This window comes from Oncorhynchus kisutch, linkage group LG6 (assembly GCF_002021735.2).
Source record: "Oncorhynchus kisutch isolate 150728-3 linkage group LG6, Okis_V2, whole genome shotgun sequence".
In the NCBI taxonomy this organism is placed as follows: domain Eukaryota; kingdom Metazoa; phylum Chordata; class Actinopteri; order Salmoniformes; family Salmonidae; genus Oncorhynchus; species Oncorhynchus kisutch.
The window spans coordinates 10777751-10803661 of record NC_034179.2 but is presented as its reverse complement, the minus strand read 5'-3'; the positions used below and the strand labels follow the sequence as shown (position 1 = coordinate 10803661).

The following is a 25911-nucleotide window of genomic DNA, read 5'->3' as shown; positions in this document are numbered from 1 at the left end:
TGTGTTTGTGAACAGAGCCCCAGGACCAGTTTGCTTAGGGGACTCTTCTCCAGGTGCATCTCTCTGTAGGTGATGGCTTTGTTATGGAAGGTTTGGGAATCGCTTCCTTTTAGGTGGTTGTAGAATTTAACGGCTCTTTTCTGGATTTTGATAATTAGTGGGTATTGGCCTAATTCTGCTCTGCATGCATTATTTGGTGTTCTACGTTGTACACTGAGGATATTTTTGCAGAATTCTGCATGCAGAGTCTCAATTTGGTGTTTGTCCCATTTTGTGAAGTCTTGGTTGGTGAGCGGACCCCAGACCTCGCAACCATAAAGGGCAATGGGCTCTATCTCTCTCTCTCTCTCTCTCTCTCTCTCTCTCTCTCTCTCTCTCTCTCTCTCTCTCTCTCTCTCTCTCTCTCTCTCTCTCTCTCTCTCTCTCTCTCTCTCTCTCTCTCTCTCTCTCTCCTCTCTCTCTCTCTCTCTCTCTCTCTCTCTCTCTCTCTCTCTCTCTCTCTCTCTCTCTCTCTCTCTCTCTCTCTCTCTCTCTCTCTCTCTCTCTCTCTCTCTCTCTCTCTCTCTCTCTCTCTCTCTCTCTCTCTCTCTCTCTCTCTCTCTCTCTCTCTCTCTCTCTCTCTCTCTCTCTCTCTCTCTCTCTCTCTCTCTGCTCTCCCTCGCTCTCAAATAAATTCAAAGGAGCTTTATTGGCATGGGAAACATATGTTTGCATTGCCAAAGCGAATGGAATAGACAATAAACAAAAGAGAAATAAATAAGTGAAACTTTACTAAACATTATATGCATTTCAAATGTTATATTATTGGCTATGTACAGGTGCTGTAACTATGTGCAAATAGTTGAGGTATGAAAGGGAAAATAAATAAACAGATAAATATAGGTTGCATTTACAATATTGTTTGTTCTCCACTGATTGCCCTTTTCTCATGGCAACGGGCCACACATCTTGCTGCTTTTACTGCACACCGCAGCAGTATTTTGCCTAACAGATATCTCTCTCTCTCTGTATCCCTCAATTTCTTTCTTTCTTTCTTTCTTTCGTTCTTTCTTTCTTGCTTTCTTTCTTTCTTGCTTTCTTTCCTCTCTCTCTCGCTCTCTCTCTCTCTCTCTGTCTGTCTCTTTATCTTCCTGTCTCCCCCCTCTCTTAGCATGCCATAGCCCTCCCCTTTGCCAAAGGTACACGCCTTTACCACAAGGCAGAGCAGAACCTGCTGTTGCAGCACAGTGAGAGGGCTATTTTAAAGTCACACCATATGATGTTTATAACATTGGTTTGGTGTGGAAGTCTTTAGAACAGGCCTTTGTGGGTCTTCTCTAGTTTTCTCTGTTTGGTAAAACAGTTGCAGCTCTTCAGGGTTTAGGAACATTAATTATAAAACAGTTATAACATGGTTATAAGTTATCAAATAGTTTAAAGTGAGTAGGTAATCTAAGAGTCATTATTTTCAATTGAAATTTTGGAGAGTTTATAATCAGTTATGATTCTGGAGAGTTTATAATCTGGCTGAGGTGGCTAACACTACTGTTAGGGGTTATGGTTCGGGGTTAAGGTTAGGGTTAGGAGTTAGGTTACAGGTTCAAGGTTTGGGTTAGCTAACATACTAAGTAGTTGCAAAGTTGCTAATTAATGTATCATACTAATTTGAGTTTCCCGAATTGACATTTACTATTTACTACCTCTCCACTCACCGGACCCTTTTGATCACTCGACTAAGCATGCCTCTCCTTAATGTCAATATGTCTTGTCCATTTCTGTTCTGGTTAGTGTTTATTGGCTTATTTCACTGTAGAGCCTCTAGTCCTGCTCACTATACATTATCCAACCTATTAGTTCCACCACCCACACATGCAATGACATCTCCTGGTTTCAACGATGTTTCTAGAGACAATATCTCTCTCTTCATCACTCAATACCTAGGTTTACCTCCACTGTATTCACATCCTACCATACATTTGTCTGTACATTATACCTTGATGCTATTTTATCGCCCCCAGAAACCTCCTTTTACTCTATGTTCCAGACGTTCTAGACGACCAATTCTCATAGCTTTTAGCCGTACCCTTATTCTACTCCTCCTATGTTCCTCTGGCGATGTAGAGGTGAATCCAGGCCCTGCAGTGCCTAGCTCCACTCCTATTCCCCAGGCGCTCTCTTTTGACGACTTCTGTAACCGTAATAGCCTTGGTTTCATGCATGTTAACATTAGAAGCCTCCTCCCTAAGTTTGTTCTATTCACTGCTTTAGCACACTCTGCCAACCCGGATGTTCTAGCTGTGTCTGAATCCTGGCTTAGGAAGACCACCAAAAACTCAGACATTTTAATTCCAAACTACAACATTTTCAGACAAGATAGAACTGCCAAAGGGGGCGGTGTTGCAATCTACTGCAAAGATAGCATGCAGAGTTCTGTCCTACTATCCAGGTCTGTACCCAAGCAATTTGAACTTCTACTTTTAAAAATCCACCTCTCTAAAAACAAGTCTCTCACCGTTGCCGCCTGCTATAGACCACCCTCTGCCCCCAGCTGTGCTCTGGACACCATATGTGAACTGATTGCCCCCCATCTATCTTCAGAGTTCGTGCTGCTAGGCGACCTAAACTGGAACATGCTTAACACCCCAGCCATCCTACAATCTAAACTTGATGCCCTCAATCTCACACAAATAATCAATGAACCTACCAGGTACCTCCCCAAAACCTTAAACACGGGCACCCTCATAGATATCATCCTAACCAACTTCCCCTCTAAATACACCTCTGCTGTCTTCAACCAAGATCTCAGCGATCACTGCCTCATTGCCTGCATCCGTAATGGGTCAGCGGTCAAACGACCTCCACTCATCACTGTAAAACGCTCCCTGAAACACTTCTGCGAGCAGGCCTTTCTAATCGACCTGGCCGGGGTATCCTGGAAGGATATTGATCTCATCCCGTCAGTAGAGGATGCCTGGATATTTTTTTTAAATGCCTTCCTAACCATCTTAAATAAACATGCCCCATTTAAGAAATTTAGAACCAGGAACAGATATAGCCCTTGGTTCTCCCCAGACCTGACTGCCCTTAACCAACACAAAAACATCCTATGGCGTTCTGCATTAGCATCGAACAGCCCCCGTGATATGCAGCTGTTCAGGGAAGCTAGAAATCATTATACACAGGCAGTTAGAAAAGCCAAGGCTAGCTTTTTCAAGCAGAAATTTGCTTCCTGCAACACTAACTCAAAAAAGTTCTGGGACACTGTAAAGTCCATGGAGAATAAGAACACCTCCTCCCAGCTGCCCACTGCACTGAAGATAGGAAACACTGTCACCACTGATAAATCCATCATAATTGAGAATTTCAATAAGCATTTTTCTACGGCTGGCCATGCTTTCCACCTGGCTACTCCTACCCCGGACAACAGCACTGCACCCCCAACAGCAACTCGCCCAAGCCTTCCCCATTTCTCCTTCTCCCAAATCCATTCAGCTGATGTTCTGAAAGAGCTGCAAAATCTGGACCCCTACAAATCAGCCGGGCTAGACAATCTGGACCCTTTCTTTCTAAAATTATCTGCCGAAATTGTTGCCACCCCTATTACTAGCCTGTTCAACCTCTCTTTCGTGTCGTCTGAGATTCCCAAAGATTGGAAAGCAGCTGCGGTCATCCCCCTCTTCAAAGGGGGGGACACTCTTGACCCAAACTGCTACAGACCTATATCTATCCTACCGTGCCTTTCTAAGGTCTTCGAAAGCCAAGTCAACAAACAGATTACCGACCATTTCGAATCTCACCATACCTTCTCTGCTATGCAATCCGGTTTCAGAGCTGGTCATGGGTGCACCTCAACCACGCTCAAGGTCCTAAACGATATCTTAACCGCCATCGATAAGAAACATTACTGTGCAGCCGTATTCATTGATCTGGCCAAGGCTTTCGACTCTGTCAATCACCATATCCTCATCGGCAGACTCGACAGCCTTGGTTTCTCAAATGATTGCCTCGCCTGGTTCACCAACTACTTCTCTGATAGAGTTCAGTGTGTCAAATCGGAGGGTCTGCTGTCCGGACCTCTGGCAGTCTCTATGGGGGTGCCACAGGGTTCAATTCTTGGACCGACTCTCTTCTCTGTATACATCAATGAGGTCGCTCTTGCTGCTGGTGAGTCCCTGATCCACCTCTACGCAGACGACACCATTCTGTATACTTCCGGCCCTTCTTTGGACACTGTGTTAACAACCCTCCAGGCAAGCTTCAATGCCATACAACTCTCCTTCCGTGGCCTCCAATTGCTCTTAAATACAAGTAAAGCTAAATGCATGCTCTTCAACCGATCGCTACCTGCACCTACCCGCCTGTCCAACATCACTACTCTGGACGGCTCTGACTTAGAATACGTGGACAACTACAAATACTTAGGTGTCTGGTTAGACTGTAAACTCTCCTTCCAGACCCATATCAAACATCTCCAATCCAAAGTTAAATCTAGAATTGGCTTCCTATTTCGCAACAAAGCATCCTTCACTCATGCTGCCAAACATACCCTTGTAAAACTGACCATCCTACCAATCCTCGACTTTGGCGATGTCATTTACAAAATAGCCTCCAATACCCTACTCAACAAATTGGATGCAGTCTATCACAGTGCAATCCGTTTTATCACCAAAGCCCCATATACTACCCACCATTGCGACCTGTACGCTCTCGTTGGCTGGCCCTCGCTTCATACTCGTCGCCAAACCCACTGGCTCCATGTCATCTACAAGACCCTGCTAGGTAAAGTCCCCCCTTATCTCAGCTCGCTGGTCACCATAGCATCTCCCACCTGTAGCACACGCTCCAGCAGGTATATCTCTCTAGTCACCCCCAAAACCAATTCTTTCTTTGGCCGCCTCTCCTTCCAGTTCTCTGCTGCCAATGACTGGAACGAACTACAAAAATCTCTGAAACTGGAAACACTTATCTCCCTCACTAGCTTTAAGCACCAACTGTCAGAGCAGCTCACAGATTACTGCACCTGTACATAGCCCACCTATAATTTAGCCCAAACAACTACCTCTTTCCCAACTGTATTTAATTTTTATTTATTTATTTTGCTCCTTTGCACCCCATTATTTTTTATTTCTACTTTGCACATTCTTCCATTGCAAAACTACCATTCCAGTATTTTACTTGCTATATTGTATTTACTTTGCCATCATGGCCTTTTTTGCCTTTACCTCCCTTCTCACCTCATTTGCTCACATTGTATATAGACTTGTTTATACTGCATTATTGACTGTATGTTTGTTTTTACTCCATGTGTAACTCCGTGTCGTTTTATCTGTCGAACTGCTTTGCTTTATCTTGGCCAGGTCGCAATTGTAAATGAGAACTTGTTCTCAACTTGCCTACCTGGTTAAATAAAGGTAAAATAAAAAAAAATAAAAAAAATGTTACGTCTAGTCTATGAGACCAGGCTGTGAAAAGTGGTGCTTGGTCACCTATATTGTAGTCTACTGTCACGGATTCCCGCTCTAGGTGTCACTGAACTGTCTCATTACGCACACCTGATTCCAATTCCTCTGATTAGTAATTTTCTATATGTGCCCTCTGTTCATCATTGTCTTGTTGGTTGTTGTTCCCATGTCCGTTGTTCTTGTGAGTACCTGTGCTTTGTGGTTCCAGCTTTTGTGCTGCGTGTATTGTGCAATTCTTATTCGGGTCTCATCCCGTGTATTGTTACTACGGGTCTCATTCTGTGTATTGTTATTATGGGTCTCCTCCCGTGTATTGTTGTTACGGGTCTCATCCCGTGTATTGTTGTTACGGGTCTCATCCCGTGTATTGTTGTTACGGGTCTCATCCCGTGTATTGTTGTTACGGGTCTCATCCCGTGTATTGTTATTAGGGTCTCATCCCGTGTATTGTTATTACGGGTCTCATCCCGTGTATTGTTATTACGGGTCTCATCCTGTGTATTGTTATTATGGGTCTCCTCCCGTGTATTGTTGTTACGGGTCTCATCCCGTGTATTGTTGTTACGGGTCTCATCCCGTGTATTGTTGTTACGGGTCTCATCCCGTGTATTGTTATTAGGGTCTCATCCCGTGTATTGTTATTACGGGTCTCCTCCCGTGTATTGTTGTTACGGGTCTCATCCCGTGTATTGTTGTTACGGGTCTCATCCCGTGTATTGTTATTACGGGTCTCATCCTGTGTATTGTTATTATGGGTCTCCTCCCGTGTATTGTTGTTACGGGTCTCCTCCCGTGTATTGTTGTTACGGGTCTCATCCCGTGTATTGTTGTTACGGGTCTCATCCCGTGTATTGTTGTTACGGGTCTCATCCCGTGTATTGTTATTATGGGTCTCCTCCCGTGTATTGTTGTTACGGGTCTCATCCCGTGTATTGTTATTAGGGTCTCATCCCGTGTATTGTTATTACGGGTCTCATCCCGTGTATTGTTATTACGGGTCTCATCCCGTGTATTGTTGTTATTAAAACCACCATTGACCTATTCCTGCGCCTGTCTCCAATCCTTTATACAACATGATACCGACCACTTACTACTTTAGAAACAATGGTTTGAGCTGTGTTTTTTTTTTTACCTGATGAAGATCTGTTTTGGATTTAAAGTTGTCAATAAAGCGGTGAATTGCGAGCTTTAACCGCGTGAGGGCTTTAACAGTGTAATCTTCATTATAACTAGGCAAGTCAGTTAAGAACAAATTCTTATTTACAAAGACGCCTAAATTGTATCATGGTATCTGTATCCTACCATGATCAAAATACTGGACTCAATATTGATCCAAATTACTTTGAGTAATGCATGTCTTTAATACTGTCTGCAGTCTTCTTGTCAATACAGCCCTCCCAAGTTTTCCCGTCAGTCTCTCTCTGGAAGGGAGGGGTGTGCCTTCAGCCATTAGTCAGAAATGGGAGACAGAGGGATAGGCTACTTCATTACACTTGTAGAGAAATGTGTAAAGAAAAATACTGAAACTTCTGCAAGAAGAACTTGGGGGTGAAGGAATAACGTTGCAGACTCGTATTATTACTAAATGAAGAGGATTTATCACCACCACTTGAAGAAATGTATAACTATGAAATTATATAAAAGAAGCTTGGATGAAGTCGAGTAACTGTCGCGCGCCGCTGGAAAGGATCTCTGAAATCGGCTCTAGACTAGAGTATCTGACGGCGAGTCTTTACTATTTACATCTATAGCTGTACGGGATTCTAATTCGTTTCAATAGGCTATATTAAAAACTATGATTAAAAATATATTTTGTTGGCTGTAGTCGCCAGTATAAACTATAGATCATCTTAAAATCACATTTTATTTGTATCTTTATTTGAAATGTAACATAATTCTGTGAAATTACATTAATTAGATTCATTGTATTTTTTCTGGTTGTAAGTTATTTTGTGGTTAAACACAGCTTTTGAATTGACACTAAGATTTAAATTACAGTATACTTCAATCATAGACGAAATCAAATATTTTTCTAGGGCAGCAACTCTGGATAATAAAACGTCTCAATTCCGGATAGATGCTACCCAGATGCACTCATTAATTTTCGATCAAGAGAGAGTGATAAAAAAACAAACTAAAGTGTTAATAATCAACTTTTAAAAAAATCTAGCAAGTCCATCACTTTCAACTCAGATGTAAAAGGTGGGATATTCGTCGATCTCGCTCTAAACAGGACTTTTAATACGCTTCTTTACTGACCTCTGCTGGACATTTGTGGAATAATATCTTGACAAACAGAGACGATGAACAACCAGATATATATCCACTATAACTACACAGGGAAGCTGGAAAACCGTCAGAATGGAAAAATCACAGGTGGTGGCGTCACCTTGGATGCTAAAACCATCGTGTTCCTCATCATCTGTTGCTTCATAATCCTGGAGAACCTGATTGTTCTCGTGGCAATATGGAAAAACCATAAGTTCCACAACCGCATGTACTTCTTCATAGCCAACCTGGCGTTGTGTGACCTTCTGGCTGGGGTGGCTTATATCGTCAACCTCCTCATGTCAGGGGAGAAGACCCTTCACCTGTCCCCAGTGTTGTGGTTTGTAAGGGAAGGGAGCATGTTTGTAGCTCTGGGGGCTTCCACATTCAGTCTCCTGGCTATAGCTATAGAGAGACATCTGACCATGATTAAAATGAGGCCCTACGACGCCAATAAGAATTACAGGGTGTTCTTGCTCATAGGGACCTGCTGGCTCATAGCGATATCCCTGGGAGCATTGCCCATCCTGGGGTGGAACTGCTTGGACAACCTCCCTGACTGCTCCACAGTCTTACCGCTCTATACCAAGAAGTACGTGGCCTTCTGCATCATCATCTTCATGGCCTTGCTGCTGGCCATGTCCGTCCTGTACATACGCATCTACATGTTGGTGAGGACCAGGTATGCATTGATGCTATCTTATGGTGATTGATTGATTGATCGTGTCCGGTCCGGTCCGGTCCGGTCCGCCTGCCTGTCTGTCTGTCTGTCTGTCTGTCTGTCTGTCTGTCTGTCTGTCTGTCTCTGTCTCTGTCTCTGTCTCTGTCTCTGTCTCTGTATCTATCTCTATCTACAGTGGCTTGCGAAAGTATTCACCCCCCCTGGTATTTTTCCTATTTTGTTGCCTTACAACCTGGAATTAAAATATTTTTTTTGGGGGGGGGGGGGGGGTTTGAATCATTTGATTTACACAACATGCCTACCACTTTGAAGTTGCAAAATATTTTTTATTGTGAAACATACAAGACATAAGACAAAATAACTGAACTTGAGCGTGCATAACTATTCACCTCCCAAAGTCAATACATTGTAGAGCCACCCTTAGCAGTAATTACAGCTGCAAGTCTCTTGGGGTATGTCTCTATAAGCTTGGTAGATCTAGCCACTGGGATTTTTGCCCATTCTTCAAGGCAAAACTGCTCCAGCCATTTCAAGTTGGATGGGTTCCACTGGTGTACAGCAATCTTTAAGTCATACCACAGATTCTCAATTGGATTGAGGTCTGGGCTTTGACTAGGCCATTCCAAGATTCCCCTTAAACCACTTGAGTGTTGCTTTAGCAGTATGCTTAGGGCCATAGTCCTGCTGGAAGGTGAACCTCCGTCCCAGTCTCAAATCTCTGGAAGACTGAAACAGGTTTCCCGCAAGAATTTCCCTGTATTTAGCACCATCCATCATTCCTTCAATTCTGACCAGTTTCCCAGTCCCTGCCAATGAAAACATCCCCACAGCATGATGCTGCCACCACCATGCTTCACTGTGGGGATTTTGTTCTCGGGTGATGAGAGCGTTTTCCTTGATGGCCAAAAAGCTCAATTTTAGTCTCATCTGACCAGAGTACCTTCTACCATATGTTTGGGAAGTCTCCCACATGCCTTTTGGCAAACAACAAACATGTTTGGTTATTTTTTCCTTTAATCAATGGCTTTTTTCTGGCCACTCTTCTGTAAAGCCCAGCTCTGTGGAGTGTACAGCTTAAAGTGGTCCTATGGACAGATACTCCAATCCCTGCTGTGGAGCTTTGCAGCTCCTTCAGGGTTATCTTTGGTCTCTTTGTTGCCTCTCTGATTAATGCCTTCCTTGCCTGGTCTGTGAGTTTTGGTGGGTGGCCCTCTCTTGGCAGGTTTGTTGTGGTGCCATATTCTTTCCATTTTTTTATAATGGATTTAATGGTGCTCCGTGGGATGTTCAAAGTTTCAGATATTTTTTTATAACCCAACCCTGATCTGTACTTCTCCACAGCGTTGTCCCTGACCTGTTTGGTGGCTTGCATGGTGGTGTCCCTTGCTTAGTGGTGTTGCAGATTCAGAACAGGTGTATATATACTGAGATCATATGACAGATCATTTGATTGCAAACAGGTGGACTTTATTTAACTAATTATGTGACTTCTGAAGGTAATTGGTTGCACCAGATCTTATTTTGGGGCTTCATAGCAAAGGGGGTGAATACATAAGCATGCACCACTTTTGAGTTTTTTTTTACTTCCAATTTTTTTAAACAAGTCATTTTTTTCACTTCACCAATTTGGACTACTTTGTGTATGTCCATTACATGAAATCCAAATAAAAATCCATTTAAATTACAGGTTGTAATGCAACCAATTAGGATAAACACCAAGGGGGTGAATACTTTTGCAAGGCACTGTATCTACTATTATCTACTATCTACTATTATCTACTATCTACTATTATCTACTATCTACTATCTACTATTATCTACTAATATCATCTACTATTATCTACTATCTACTATTATCTACTATCTACTATTATCTACTATCTACTATTATCTACTAATATCATCTACTATTATCTACTATCTACTATTATCTACTATCTACTATTATCTACTATCTATTATCTACTATCTACTATTATCTACTATCTACTATTATCCACTATCTACTATTATCTACTATCTACTATTATCTACTATCTACTATTATCCACTAATATCATCTACTATTATCTGTGACAAATGAGGGGAGAAAACAGAGTGGAGAACAAGCCTGGTTTATGCCAACAGGATGCGCCTTAACCAAATTAAATTGTTGGTGAGGACCAGGTGTGTATTGATGCTATCTATATGTTGGTGAGGACCAGGTGTGTATTGATGCTATCTACATGTTGGTGAGGACCAGGTGTGTATTGGTGCTATCTACATGTTGGTGAGGACCAGGTGTGTATTGATGCTATCTATATGTTGGTGAGGACCAGGTGTGTATTGGTGCTATCTACATGTTGGTGAGGACCAGGTGTGTATTGATGCTATCTACATGTTGGTGAGGACCAGGTGTGTATTGATACTATCTACATGTTGGTGAGGACCAGGTGTGTATTGGTGCTATCTACATGTTGGTGAGGACCAGGTGTGTATTGATGCTATCTACATGTTGGTGAGGACCAGGTGTGTATTGATGCTATCTACATGTTGGTGAGGACCAGGTGTGTATTGATGCTATCTATATGTTGGTGATGACCAGGTGTGTATTGGTGCTATCTACATGTTGGTGAGGACCAGGTGTGTATTGATGCTATGTACATGTTGGTGAGGACCAGGTGTGTATTGGTGCTATCTACATGTTGGTGATGACCAGGTGTGTATTGATGCTATCTATATGTTGGTGATGACCAGGTGTGTATTGATGCTATCTATATGTTGGTGAGGACCAGGTGTGTATTGATGCTATCTATATGTTGGTGAGGACCAGGTGTGTATTGATGCTATCTATATGTTGGTGATGACCAGGTGTGTATTGATGCTATCTATATGTTGGTGAGGACCAGGTGTGTATTGATGGTATCTATATGTTGGTGAGGACCAGGTGTGTATTGATGCTATCTACATGTTGGTGAGGACCAGGTGTGTATTGGTGCTATCTACATGTTGGTGATGACCAGGTGTGAATTGATGCTATCTACATGTTGGTGAGGACCAGGTGTGTATTGATGCTATCTACATGTTGGTGAGGACCAGGTGTGTATTGATGCTATCTACATGTTGGTGAGGACCAGGTGTGTAGTGGTGCTATCTACAAGTTGGTGAGGACCAGGTGTGTATTGATGCTATCTATATGTTGGTGAGGACCAGGTGTGTATTGATGCTATCTATATGTTGGTGAGGACCAGTTGTGTATTGGTGCTATCTACATGTTGGTGAGGACCAGGTGTGTATTGGTGCTATCTACATGTTGGTGAGGACCAGGTGTGTATTGATGTTATCTATATGTTGGTGAGGACCAGGTGTGTATTGATGCTATCTATATGTTGGTGATGACCAGGTGTGTATTGGTGCTATCTACATGTTGGTGAGGACCAGGTGTGTATTGATGCTATCTACATGTTGGTGATGACAAGGTGTGTATTGGTGCTATCTACATGTTGGTGAGGACCAGGTGTATATTGATGCTATCTACATGTTGGTGAGGACCAGGTGTGTATTGATGCTATCTATATGTTGGTGAGGACCAGGTGTGTATTGATGCTATCTACATGTTGGTGAGGACCAGGTGTGTATTGATGCTATCTACATGTTGGTGAGGACCAGGTGTGTATTGGTGCTATCTACATGTTGGTGAGGACCAGGTGTGTATTGATGCTATCTATATGTTGGTGAGGACCAGGTGTGTATTGGTGCTATCTACATGTTGGTGAGGACCAGGTGTGTATTGATGCTATCTACATGTTGGTGAGGACCAGGTGTGTATTGATACTATCTACATGTTGGTGAGGACCAGGTGTGTATTGGTGCTATCTACATGTTGGTGAGGACCAGGTGTGTATTGATGCTATCTACATGTTGGTGAGGACCAGGTGTGTATTGATGCTATCTACATGTTGGTGAGGACCAGGTGTGTATTGATGCTATCTATATGTTGGTGATGACCAGGTGTGTATTGGTGCTATCTACATGTTGGTGAGGACCAGGTGTGTATTGATGCTATGTACATGTTGGTGAGGACCAGGTGTGTATTGGTGCTATCTACATGTTGGTGATGACCAGGTGTGTATTGATGCTATCTATATGTTGGTGATGACCAGGTGTGTATTGATGCTATCTATATGTTGGTGAGGACCAGGTGTGTATTGATGCTATCTATATGTTGGTGAGGACCAGGTGTGTATTGATGCTATCTATATGTTGGTGATGACCAGGTGTGTATTGATGCTATCTATATGTTGGTGAGGACCAGGTGTGTATTGATGGTATCTATATGTTGGTGAGGACCAGGTGTGTATTGATGCTATCTACATGTTGGTGAGGACCAGGTGTGTATTGGTGCTATCTACATGTTGGTGATGACCAGGTGTGAATTGATGCTATCTACATGTTGGTGAGGACCAGGTGTGTATTGATGCTATCTACATGTTGGTGAGGACCAGGTGTGTATTGATGCTATCTACATGTTGGTGAGGACCAGGTGTGTAGTGGTGCTATCTACAAGTTGGTGAGGACCAGGTGTGTATTGATGCTATCTATATGTTGGTGAGGACCAGGTGTGTATTGATGCTATCTATATGTTGGTGAGGACCAGTTGTGTATTGGTGCTATCTACATGTTGGTGAGGACCAGGTGTGTATTGGTGCTATCTACATGTTGGTGAGGACCAGGTGTGTATTGATGTTATCTATATGTTGGTGAGGACCAGGTGTGTATTGATGCTATCTATATGTTGGTGATGACCAGGTGTGTATTGGTGCTATCTACATGTTGGTGAGGACCAGGTGTGTATTGATGCTATCTACATGTTGGTGATGACAAGGTGTGTATTGGTGCTATCTACATGTTGGTGAGGACCAGGTGTATATTGATGCTATCTACATGTTGGTGAGGACCAGGTGTGTATTGATGCTATCTATATGTTGGTGAGGACCAGGTGTGTATTGATGCTATCTACATGTTGGTGAGGACCAGGTGTGTATTGATGCTATCTACATGTTGGTGAGGACCAGGTGTGTATTGATGCTATCTACATGTTGGTGAGGACCAGGTGTGTATTGGTGCTATCTACATGTTGGTGATGACCAGGTGTGTATTGATGCTATCTATATGTTGGTGATGACCAGGTGTGTATTGATGCTATCTATATGTTGGTGAGGACCAGGTGTGTATTGATGCTATCTATATGTTGGTGAGGACCAGGTGTGTATTGATGCTATCTATATGTTGGTGATGACCAGGTGTGTATTGATGCTATCTATATGTTGGTGAGGACCAGGTGTGTATTGATGCTATCTATATGTTGGTGAGGACCAGGTGTGTATTGATGCTATCTATATGTTGGTGAGGACCAGGTGTGTATTGATGCTATCTACATGTTGGTGATGACCAGGTGTGTATTGATGCTATCTACATGTTGGTGAGGACCAGGTGTGTATTGATGCTATCTACATGTTGGTGAGGACCAGGTGTGTATTGGTGCTATCTACATGTTGGTGAGGACCAGGTGTGTAGTGGTGCTATCTACAAGTTGGTGAGGACCAGGTGTGTATTGATGCTATCTACAAGTTGGTGAGGACCAGGTGTGTATTGATGCTATCTATATGTTGGTGAGGACCAGGTGTGTATTGATGCTATCTACATGTTGGTGAGGACCAGGTGTGTATTGGTGCTATCTACATGTTGGTGAGGACCAGGTGTGTATTGATGCTATCTATATGTTGGTGAGGACCAGGTGTGTATTGGTGCTATCTACATGTTGGTGAGGACCAGGTGTGTATTGATGCTATCTACATGTTGGTGAGGACCAGGTGTGTATTGATGCTATCTACATGTTGGTGAGGACCAGGTGTGTATTGATGCTATCTACATGTTGGTGAGGACCAGGTGTGTATTGATGCTATCTATATGTTGGTGATGACCAGGTGTGTATTGGTGCTATCTACATGTTGGTGAGGACCAGGTGTGTATTGATGCTATGTACATGTTGGTGAGGACCAGGTGTGTATTGGTGCTATCTACATGTTGGTGATGACCAGGTGTGTATTGATGCTATCTATATGTTGGTGATGACCAGGTGTGTATTGATGCTATCTATATGTTGGTGAGGACCAGGTGTGTATTGATGCTATCTATATGTTGGTGAGGACCAGGTGTGTATTGATGCTATCTATATGTTGGTGATGACCAGGTGTGTATTGATGCTATCTATATGTTGGTGAGGACCAGGTGTGTATTGATGGTATCTATATGTTGGTGAGGACCAGGTGTGTATTGATGCTATCTACATGTTGGTGAGGACCAGGTGTGTATTGGTGCTATCTACATGTTGGTGATGACCAGGTGTGAATTGATGCTATCTACATTGGTGAGGACCAGGTGTGTATTGATGCTATCTACATGTTGGTGAGGACCAGGTGTGTATTGATGCTATCTATATGTTGGTGAGGACCAGTTGTGTATTGGTGCTATCTACATGTTGGTGAGGACCAGGTGTGTATTGGTGCTATCTACATGTTGGTGAGGACCAGGTGTGTATTGATGTTATCTATATGTTGGTGAGGACCAGGTGTGTATTGATGCTATCTATATGTTGGTGATGACCAGGTGTGTATTGGTGCTATCTACATGTTGGTGAGGACCAGGTGTGTATTGATGCTATCTACATGTTGGTGATGACAAGGTGTGTATTGGTGCTATCTACATGTTGGTGAGGACCAGGTGTATATTGATGCTATCTACATGTTGGCGAGGACCAGGTGTGTATTGATGCTATCTATATGTTGGTGAGGACCAGGTGTGTATTGATGCTATCTACATGTTGGTGAGGACCAGGTGTGTATTGATGCTATCTACATGTTGGTGAGGACCAGGTGTGTATTGAGTGCTATCTACATGTTGGTGAGGACCAGGTGTGTATTGATGCCTATCTATATGTTGGTGAGGACAGGTGTGTATTGGTGCTATCTACATGTTGGTGAGGACCAGGTGTGTATTGATGCTATCTACATGTTGGTGAGGACCAGGTGTGTATTGATACTATCTACATGTTGGTGAGGACCAGGTGTGTATTGGTGCTATCTACATGTTGGTGAGGACCAGGTGTGTATTGATGCTATCTACATGTTGGTGAGGACCAGGTGTGTATTGATGCTATCTACATGTTGGTGAGGACCAGGTGTGTATTGATGCTATCTATATGTTGGTGATGACCAGGTGTGTATTGGTGCTATCTACATGTTGGTGAGGACCAGGTGTGTATTGATGCTATGTACATGTTGGTGAGGACCAGGTGTGTATTGGTGCTATCTACATGTTGGTGATGACCAGGTGTGTATTGATGCTATCTATATGTTGGTGATGACCAGGTGTGTATTGATGCTATCTATATGTTGGTGAGGACCAGGTGTGTATTGATGCTATCTATATGTTGGTGAGGACCAGGTGTGTATTGATGCTATCTATATGTTGGTGATGACCAGGTGTGTATTGATGCTATCTATATGTTGGTGAGGACCAGGTGTGTATTGATGGTATCTATATGTTGGTGAGGACCAGGTGTGTATTGATGCTATCTACATGTTGGTGAGGACCAGGTGTGTATTGGTGCTATCTACATGTTGGTGATGACCAGGTGTGAATTGATGCTATCTACATGTTGGTGAGGACCAGGTGTGTATTGATGCTATCTACATGTTGGTGAGGACCAGGTGTGTATTGATGCTATCTACATGTTGGTGAGGACCAGGTGTGTAGTGGTGCTATCTACAAGTTGGTGAGGACCAGGTGTGTATTGATGCTATCTATATGTTGGTGAGGACCAGGTGTGTATTGATGCTATCTATATGTTGGTGAGGACCAGTTGTGTATTGGTGCTATCTACATGTTGGTGAGGACCAGGTGTGTATTGGTGCTATCTACATGTTGGTGAGGACCAGGTGTGTATTGATGTTATCTATATGTTGGTGAGGACCAGGTGTGTATTGATGCTATCTATATGTTGGTGATGACCAGGTGTGTATTGGTGCTATCTACATGTTGGTGAGGACCAGGTGTGTATTGATGCTATCTACATGTTGGTGATGACAAGGTGTGTATTGGTGCTATCTACATGTTGGTGAGGACCAGGTGTATATTGATGCTATCTACATGTTGGTGAGGACCAGGTGTGTATTGATGCTATCTATATGTTGGTGAGGACCAGGTGTGTATTGATGCTATCTACATGTTGGTGAGGACCAGGTGTGTATTGATGCTATCTACATGTTGGTGAGGACCAGGTGTGTATTGATGCTATCTACATGTTGGTGAGGACCAGGTGTGTATTGGTGCTATCTACATGTTGGTGATGACCAGGTGTGTATTGATGCTATCTATATGTTGGTGATGACCAGGTGTGTATTGATGCTATCTATATGTTGGTGAGGACCAGGTGTGTATTGATGCTATCTATATGTTGGTGAGGACCAGGTGTGTATTGATGCTATCTATATGTTGGTGATGACCAGGTGTGTATTGATGCTATCTATATGTTGGTGAGGACCAGGTGTGTATTGATGCTATCTATATGTTGGTGAGGACCAGGTGTGTATTGATGCTATCTATATGTTGGTGAGGACCAGGTGTGTATTGATGCTATCTACATGTTGGTGATGACCAGGTGTGTATTGATGCTATCTACATGTTGGTGAGGACCAGGTGTGTATTGATGCTATCTACATGTTGGTGAGGACCAGGTGTGTATTGGTGCTATCTACATGTTGGTGAGGACCAGGTGTGTAGTGGTGCTATCTACAAGTTGGTGAGGACCAGGTGTGTATTGATGCTATCTACAAGTTGGTGAGGACCAGGTGTGTATTGATGCTATCTATATGTTGGTGAGGACCAGGTGTGTATTGATGCTATCTACATGTTGGTGAGGACCAGGTGTGTATTGGTGCTATCTACATGTTGGTGAGGACCAGGTGTGTATTGATGCTATCTATATGTTGGTGAGGACCAGGTGTGTATTGGTGCTATCTACATGTTGGTGAGGACCAGGTGTGTATTGATGCTATCTACATGTTGGTGAGGACCAGGTGTGTATTGATACTATCTACATGTTGGTGAGGACCAGGTGTGTATTGGTGCTATCTACATGTTGGTGAGGACCAGGTGTGTATTGATGCTATCTACATGTTGGTGAGGACCAGGTGTGTATTGATGCTATCTACATGTTGGTGAGGACCAGGTGTGTATTGATGCTATCTATATGTTGGTGATGACCAGGTGTGTATTGGTGCTATCTACATGTTGGTGAGGACCAGGTGTGTATTGATGCTATGTACATGTTGGTGAGGACCAGGTGTGTATTGGTGCTATCTACATGTTGGTGATGACCAGGTGTGTATTGATGCTATCTATATGTTGGTGATGACCAGGTGTGTATTGATGCTATCTATATGTTGGTGAGGACCAGGTGTGTATTGATGCTATCTATATGTTGGTGAGGACCAGGTGTGTATTGATGCTATCTATATGTTGGTGATGACCAGGTGTGTATTGATGCTATCTATATGTTGGTGAGGACCAGGTGTGTATTGATGGTATCTATATGTTGGTGAGGACCAGGTGTGTATTGATGCTATCTACATGTTGGTGAGGACCAGGTGTGTATTGGTGCTATCTACATGTTGGTGATGACCAGGTGTGAATTGATGCTATCTACATGTTGGTGAGGACCAGGTGTGTATTGATGCTATCTACATGTTGGTGAGGACCAGGTGTGTATTGATGCTATCTACATGTTGGTGAGGACCAGGTGTGTAGTGGTGCTATCTACAAGTTGGTGAGGACCAGGTGTGTATTGATGCTATCTATATGTTGGTGAGGACCAGGTGTGTATTGATGCTATCTATATGTTGGTGAGGACCAGTTGTGTATTGGTGCTATCTACATGTTGGTGAGGACCAGGTGTGTATTGGTGCTATCTACATGTTGGTGAGGACCAGGTGTGTATTGATGTTATCTATATGTTGGTGAGGACCAGGTGTGTATTGATGCTATCTATATGTTGGTGATGACCAGGTGTGTATTGGTGCTATCTACATGTTGGTGAGGACCAGGTGTGTATTGATGCTATCTACATGTTGGTGATGACAAGGTGTGTATTGGTGCTATCTACATGTTGGTGAGGACCAGGTGTATATTGATGCTATCTACATGTTGGTGAGGACCAGGTGTGTATTGATGCTATCTATATGTTGGTGAGGACCAGGTGTGTATTGATGCTATCTACATGTTGGTGAGGACCAGGTGTGTATTGATGCTATCTACATGTTGGTGAGGACCAGGTGTGTATTGATGCTATCTACATGTTGGTGAGGACCAGGTGTGTATTGGTGCTATCTACATGTTGGTGATGACCAGGTGTGTATTGATGCTATCTATATGTTGGTGATGACCAGGTGTGTATTGATGCTATCTATATGTTGGTGAGGACCAGGTGTGTATTGATGCTATCTATATGTTGGTGAGGACCAGGTGTGTATTGATGCTATCTATATGTTGGTGATGACCAGGTGTGTATTGATGCTATCTATATGTTGGTGAGGACCAGGTGTGTATTGATGCTATCTATATGTTGGTGAGGACCAGGTGTGTATTGATGCTATCTATATGTTGGTGAGGACCAGGTGTGTATTGATGCTATCTACATGTTGGTGATGACCAGGTGTGTATTGATGCTATCTACATGTTGGTGAGGACCAGGTGTGTATTGATGCTATCTACATGTTGGTGAGGACCAGGTGTGTATTGGTGCTATCTACATGTTGGTGAGGACCAGGTGTGTAGTGGTGCTATCTACAAGTTGGTGAGGACCAGGTGTGTATTGATGCTATCTACAAGTTGGTGAGGACCAGGTGTGTATTGATGCTATCTACATGTTGGTGAGGACCAGGTGTGTATTGATGCTATCTACATGTTGGTGAGGACCAGGTGTGTATTGGTGCTATCTACATGTTGGTGAGGACCAGGTGTGTATTGATGCTATCTATATATTTTTGTATTCTGTCTTGGATGGATGGGTGGCCGGTGTCTATGTGGTTCTATTTATCACTCTGTGGTTCTATTTATCACTCTGTGGTTCTATTTATCACTCTGTGGTTCTATTTATCACTCTGTGGTTCTATTTATCACTCTGTGGTTCTATTTGTCACTCTGTGGTTCTATTTATCACTCTGTGGTTCTATCTATCCAGCAGTCGGAAGGTGACGAAACATTCCAACTCAGAGCACTCCATGACCCTCCTCCGTACTGTCATCATCGTGGTCGGCGTCTTCATTGCATGCTGGATGCCCATCTTCGTCCTCCTCCTCATCGATGTGGCCTGCGAGCACCGCTGCTGCCCCATTCTCTACAAGGCCGACTACTTCATAGCCCTGGCCGTGCTCAACTCTGCCATGAACCCTGTTATCTACACTTTGGCCAGCAGGGAGATGAGGAGAGCCTTCTTTAGCTTGGTCTGTGGCTGTCTGATGAAGGGGAATGTCTCCAGCAGCGGTGAGCCCAATGAGCCCAATAACCTGGAGCACAGCAGGAGCACAGCAGGAGCACAGCAGGAGCACAGCCCATAATAATCCTAACAACCACAGCAGGAGCACAGCCCATAATAATCCTAACAACCACAGCAGGAGCACAGCAGGAGCACAGCAGAAACACAGCCCATAATAATCCTAACAACCACAGCGGGAGCACAGCAGGAGCACAGTCGGAGCACAGCAGGAGCACAGCCCATAATAATCCTAACAACCACAGCACGAGCACAGCAGGGGCACAGCCCATAATAATCCTAACAACCACAGCAGGAGCACAGCAGGAGCACAGCCCATAATAATCCTAACAACCACAGCTGGAGCACAGCCCATAATAATCCTAACAACCACAGCAGGAGCGCAGCAGGAGCACAGCAGGAGCACAGCCCATAATAATCCTAACAACCACAGCAGGAGCACAGCAGGAGCACAGCCCATAATAATCCTAACAACCACAGCAGGGCAGATGAGCAGCAGAAGGACATGGACAGTAGTCTGAATATTATAGTGGCACAGACCTTGATAAAGAGTCCAACATCATTGTGCGCCAATGTGGCCAATGGGTTGAGGTTTTCTGCTGGGCCCTGAACCTCCATATCTGAATCCTTCTGAGTGAACACAAGAGACTATGAAGTGTGGCAACGCGAGACATTGTAGCCCTATGCTGTGCATAGGATGGAGAGACATTGAAGGCCTATAATGTAACTATACTGAAAAAATATATAAACGCAACATGTATAGTGTTGGTCCCATGTTTCATGAGCTGAAATAAGAGGCCCAAAATATTCCATGTGCACAAAAAGCTTATTTCTCTTACATTTTGCGCACCAATGTGTTTACATTCCTGTTAGTGAACATTTATCCTTTGCCAAGATAATCCATCCACCTGACAGCTGTGGCATATCAAGAAGCTGATTAAACAGCATGATCATTACACAGGTGCACCTTGTGCTGGGGACACTAAAAGGCCACTCTAAAATGTGCCGTTTTGTCACACAACACAATGCCACAGATGTCTCAACTTTTGAGGGTAGTGTGCAATTGGCATGCTGACTGCAGGAATGTCCACCAGAGTTGTTGCCAGACAATTTAATGTTAATTTCTCTACCATAAGCCGCCTCCAACGTCGTCATAGAGAATATGGCAGTATGTATGATGCGTTTCTATTTTTGTTCAGTATATTTAGCCGAATTACTTCATAACCACAAACAAGCACTTGGCTCTCCCTCTCTGTGAGGGTAGAGGGTCCAGAAACTGTCCAGACCAGATAAAGACTGTGCCATCGAGATATTGGGCTAGATTAAATTTGGCACCTTTTAAAGGTAAAGTTTTCTGCATTCACAGAGACTGCATTCATGGTAAACGCTGCATAGGTTTAATTACCTTTAAATGTCAAATCGCTCTATAACGCTGATATTTCGCGGAATCTAGGCCATAAACTACAGTGGAGACGTAGACTGCCACTATACTGTAGGCCCTGTAAAGCACGCATGGTGGGCTGGGATGGTAAACAGATGGCTATTTTACATGAATTGTAAATGTAACTCTTGAAAAAAGCTATTTATTATTTTTTAGTTTGTCCTACTTTGACATATGTGTACAGTTTTTCTAAATACTGTTACTCTACATTATAAACTGTGTGGTTCGAGCTCTGAATGCTGATTGGTCTGACAGCCGTGGTATATCAGACCGTATACCACAGGTATGACAAAACATTTATTTTTACTGCTCTAATTAAGTTGGTAACCAGTTTATAATAGCACTCATCGATGCACTCATCGTGCCTAAGAACAGCCCTTAGCCGTGGTATATTGACCATATACCACACCCCCTCGGGCCTTATTGCTTAATTATACAATGGTAGCATGCTATTTGTTTTATTGTGTAAAACGATTGTATTTAACCAGATGATTTGCTCAACATTATGCTACTACCCGTAGCATCATTTAACTGTTAATATGTCTATGAGCTCATGGAAGCTTCCCTGTAGCAGTGCTAAACCAGGTTGAAGTGAAGCTTCCTTGTAGCAGTGCTAAACCAGGTTGAAGTGAAGCTTCCTTGTAGCAGTGCTAAACCAGGTTGAAGTGAAGCTTCCTTGTAGCAGTGCTAAACCAGGTTGAAGTGAAGCTTCCTTGTAGCAGTGCTAAACAAGGTTGAAGTGAAGCTTCCTTGTAGCAGTGCTAAACCAGGTTGAAGTGAAGCTTCCTTGTAGCAGTGCTAAACCAGGTTGAAGTGAAGCTTCCTTGTAGCAGTGCTAAACAAGGTTGAAGTGAAGCTTCCTTGTAGCAGTGCTAAACCAGGTTGAAGTGAAGCTTCCTTGTAGCAGTGCTAAACCAGGTTGAAGTGAAGCTTCCTTGTAGCAGTGCTAAACCAGGTTGAAGTGAAGCTTCCTTGTAGCAGTGCTAAACCAGGTTCAAGTGAAGCTTCCCTGTAGCAGTGCTAAACCAAGTTGAAGTTAAGCTTCCCTGTAGCAGGGCTAAACCAGGTTGAAGTGTTGACTGAAGGTTGCAGGGCTAAACCAGGTTGAAGTGAAGCTTCCCTGTTGCAGGGCTAAACCAGGGTGAAGTGTTGACTGAAGGTTGCAGGGCTAAACCAGGTTGAAGTGAAGCTTCCCTGTTGCAGGGCTAAACCAGGTTGAAGTGTTGACTGAAGGTTGCAGGGCTAAACCAGGTTGAAGTGAAGCTTCCCTGTTGCAGGGCTAAACCAGGTTGAAGTGTTGACTGAAGGTTGCAGGGCTAAACCAGGTTGAAGTGTTGACTGAAGGTTGCAGGGCTAAACCAGGTTGAAGTGTTGACTGAAGGTTGCAGGGCTAAACCCTCTGCTGCTATGTACTAAAGCAGTGGTCTAAAAGGAAAAGGAAACCGCTCAGATGTTTCATTTACATGACTTAAAAAATGTAAGCCTATGCAACATTAACCAATTAAAAACAGTCCTGTGGTAATGAGGTTTGTGCAGTAAGCTATAGTCCCAATACACTATCACTGTATATTGGCTAGGCTTCAATTGCCCTGCCAATGTTGTTTTTCAACAGGACATTCTAAAATTATATTGCAACATTTTAGGTATATGATCAGACTGGTAATAGATAATTTGATGTATTACTTGTGAGGCACAGCTGAGTGACATAATAATTATATATACTATTTTTACTGTACTGATGTCCTGCATCTGATGGTCAGTCTGAGGGGAGGGAGCAGTGAGGCTGGCTCTCACCTAACACACCATCCCTCTGCTAAGAAAAGGGGACATAGACATAGACATTTCTGCCTCATGCACCAATTCATGTTGTTACTCCCATGACCGTGAAATATTCCTTGATATTGAAAAAGACACAAGCTGCTAAAAATAACAACTCAAGCTTATTAAAACACTTTGCTACTCATTCATTGCAGCTGCAGTGCTGGTTGTAGCATGAGTGGAAGTAGGGAGAACAGATCATTCATTGCAGCTGCAGTGCTGGTTGTAGCATGAGTGGAAGTAGGGAGAACAGATCATTCATTACAGCTGCAGTGCTGGTTGTAGCATGAGTGGAAGTAGGGAGAACAGATCATTAATTACAGCTGCAGTGCTGGTTGTAGCGCTGAGTGGAAGTAGGGAGAACAGATCATTCATTACAGCTGCAGTGCTGGTTGTAGCATGAGTGGAAGTAGGGAGAACAGATCATTCATTACAGCTGCAGTGCTGGTTGTAGCATGAGTGGAAGTAGGGAGAACAGATCATTCATTACAGCTGCAGTGCTGGTTGTAGCATGAGTGGAAGTAGGGAGAACAGATCATTCATTACAGCTGCAGTGCTGGTTGTAGCATGAGTGGAAGTAGGGAGAACAGATCATTCATTACAGCTGCAGTGCTGGTTGTAGCATGAGTGGAAGTAGGGAGAACGCGCATTTTATGCTTTATAAAAGTGTTGAACAAAGTGTTGACATTGCTGAATAACAACTTAAACATGAACTTAGTTAGTAAAAACAGCAGCTCTTTGCTGTGTTCATCGAGTCTCTCGAGTCATGGTTTTAAGTGTTTTGAAATCTCACAGTATCAACTTTGCGCGTTCGAGGCTTCTTTTTACAGTCTATGGCTCGAGGAAACTGCAGACACGGTAAGCTGAGCTATCTGATTGGCCAGCGGTAGGCCTATAGGGGCACTTGATTTGGTCTCTGGGCCTGCCGGGTACGTGGAGTTCCACCTTCAGACACATGAAATGGTTCAAGATTGAAACACTTTTCCTTTCCGGCGCTAGGGCTGCGGAATCATGTGCACCTACCACCAACAGCGCTAAACAAACAAATGAAATAGGGATGAAGACTTTATCATTGTTTTTAACAGAAATGTTTGGTGATCGACTATGAAGAGATCAACCACTGAACTAAAGAGACTTTCAGTTCATCTCTTCAGCTGACAAATATAAACATAAACTTATCAAATAAGACAAATACAGTCAATTTTACAGATTAAGTGGTTCAGTTGGAATGCAATTAATCGGAATGTATGTATGTAGAAAACAGCATTTGATATAAAACAATCAATTGATGTTATCACTGATGTTATCCCTGATGTTATCACTGATGTTATTTATCCCTGATGTTATTTATCCCTGATATTATCCCTGATGTTATCACTACATACGTTTGCTGTGCATTGAGGCACATATACAGCCTGCTTAAAGGGAATCAGTGGAACTGCATGGAGAATAGTATGACTGTTCATCAAACAAAAAAAATGACATTCACGGTTTTATTGCCAACAGTCATACAGAATGATGATAACTCATACAACCAAAGACTAAATCTGTAAACATTGTTTGGACTCATTTCTTTGTTTTTATTATTTTTTTTACTTGTTCCAAAATGTGTTTTTGTGGTCCTTCTGACAAAAAGAATCATCATATTCAGAATTTGGAAACTAGAGAGAGAGAGAGAGAGAGAGAGAGAGAGAGAGAGAGAAAAACGTTGAATCTCAAGCAGCAACACTCAAGCAGTACTGCGAAACACAACTCTTAGAATGCGTCCCAAATGGCACCCTATTCTCTATAGTGCACTACTTTTAACTAGGGCCCCCTGGTCAAAAGTAGTGCTTTTATATAAGGATTAGGGTGCCAATGGGACGCACACTAATGAACGGCAGGGCATGCCCATGAAGAAGTTCCAGCTATTGCACTTTGAAGAAGAAAAACACCATTGGTACAAAGAAAAGGCACATTTTCATCAACAGAAATCTGGAAAAAGCCATGTTCTAGTGTGACTCTCTACTGTATACATGGGGATGTTGAGTTGACTCACAGTTCTTTGTTGAGCTACCGTAACATTATTTATGCCAAGCTAGTACTGTAATGGTGTAAGATAATTTGTTTAAACATTTGAATAGCATGCGTGGACCTCCAGTCAGGATTTGTCCCTAGGAGTTTTGGGAATCTATTCTTCAATTTGGTCCTTTCCAAAAAAAGTCACTGTACAGATCTGCCAAACCAAATGTATTACCATTCTATTGTGTCTGTTCATAAACTGCCACAAAAAGCAATGGGCTGTCTGGAAATGTACACGATCTAGACTAAAATGACATGAAGCTGCTTTAGGCTAGACAGCAACTGTATCATATCTTGATGGGGAGGTTATCATATCATAACATTGCTATGAACCCCTTTAAAAATCAGAGTAAGACTTATTTAAAAGACAGTTGTGGGAGTAGATCCACGTACACTTCCTCTTGCTGAAAAATACAGGTAGCCTACAGTATCGTAAATAACTGTCTTCTTGTCAAACAAATTAACTGGAAACACAGGTTCTGTTTTGGTTCAATCCTAAATACACATCATTATCTAACAGTGAAATGCATCAGTGTCCCGTTTGTGTCACAGGTTTTTGTTAATGGTCATAATATTTAGTTTCTGTACTTATGCATGAACGTGAGGC

General features: G+C 43.0%; 1 protein-coding gene across 7 annotated transcripts; it reads left to right on the top strand.

Annotated features, from left to right (window-relative positions):
* The first annotated feature begins 6892 nt into the window (after window positions 1-6892).
* s1pr3b (sphingosine-1-phosphate receptor 3b) lies at window positions 6893-25829 on the top strand. 7 transcript variants are annotated; one of them, XR_004210179.1, is made up of 4 exons: window positions 6893-8391; window positions 19673-22528; window positions 22714-22750; window positions 22788-23388. XR_004210179.1 is itself a non-coding variant. In XM_020484457.2 (2 exons), the coding sequence occupies exons 1-2, from the start codon at window positions 7745-7747 to the stop codon at window positions 20046-20048; spliced, it is 1023 nt and encodes a 340-aa protein (XP_020340046.1). In that variant the 5' UTR covers window positions 6893-7744; the 3' UTR covers window positions 20049-25829. The 7 variants fall into 7 exon arrangements, 1 of the variants encoding a protein (XP_020340046.1); XR_004210180.1 differs by having other exon boundaries at window positions 22714-22769; window positions 22807-23388; XR_004210177.1 differs by having other exon boundaries at window positions 22714-23388.
* The last annotated feature ends 82 nt before the right edge of the window (window positions 25830-25911 follow it).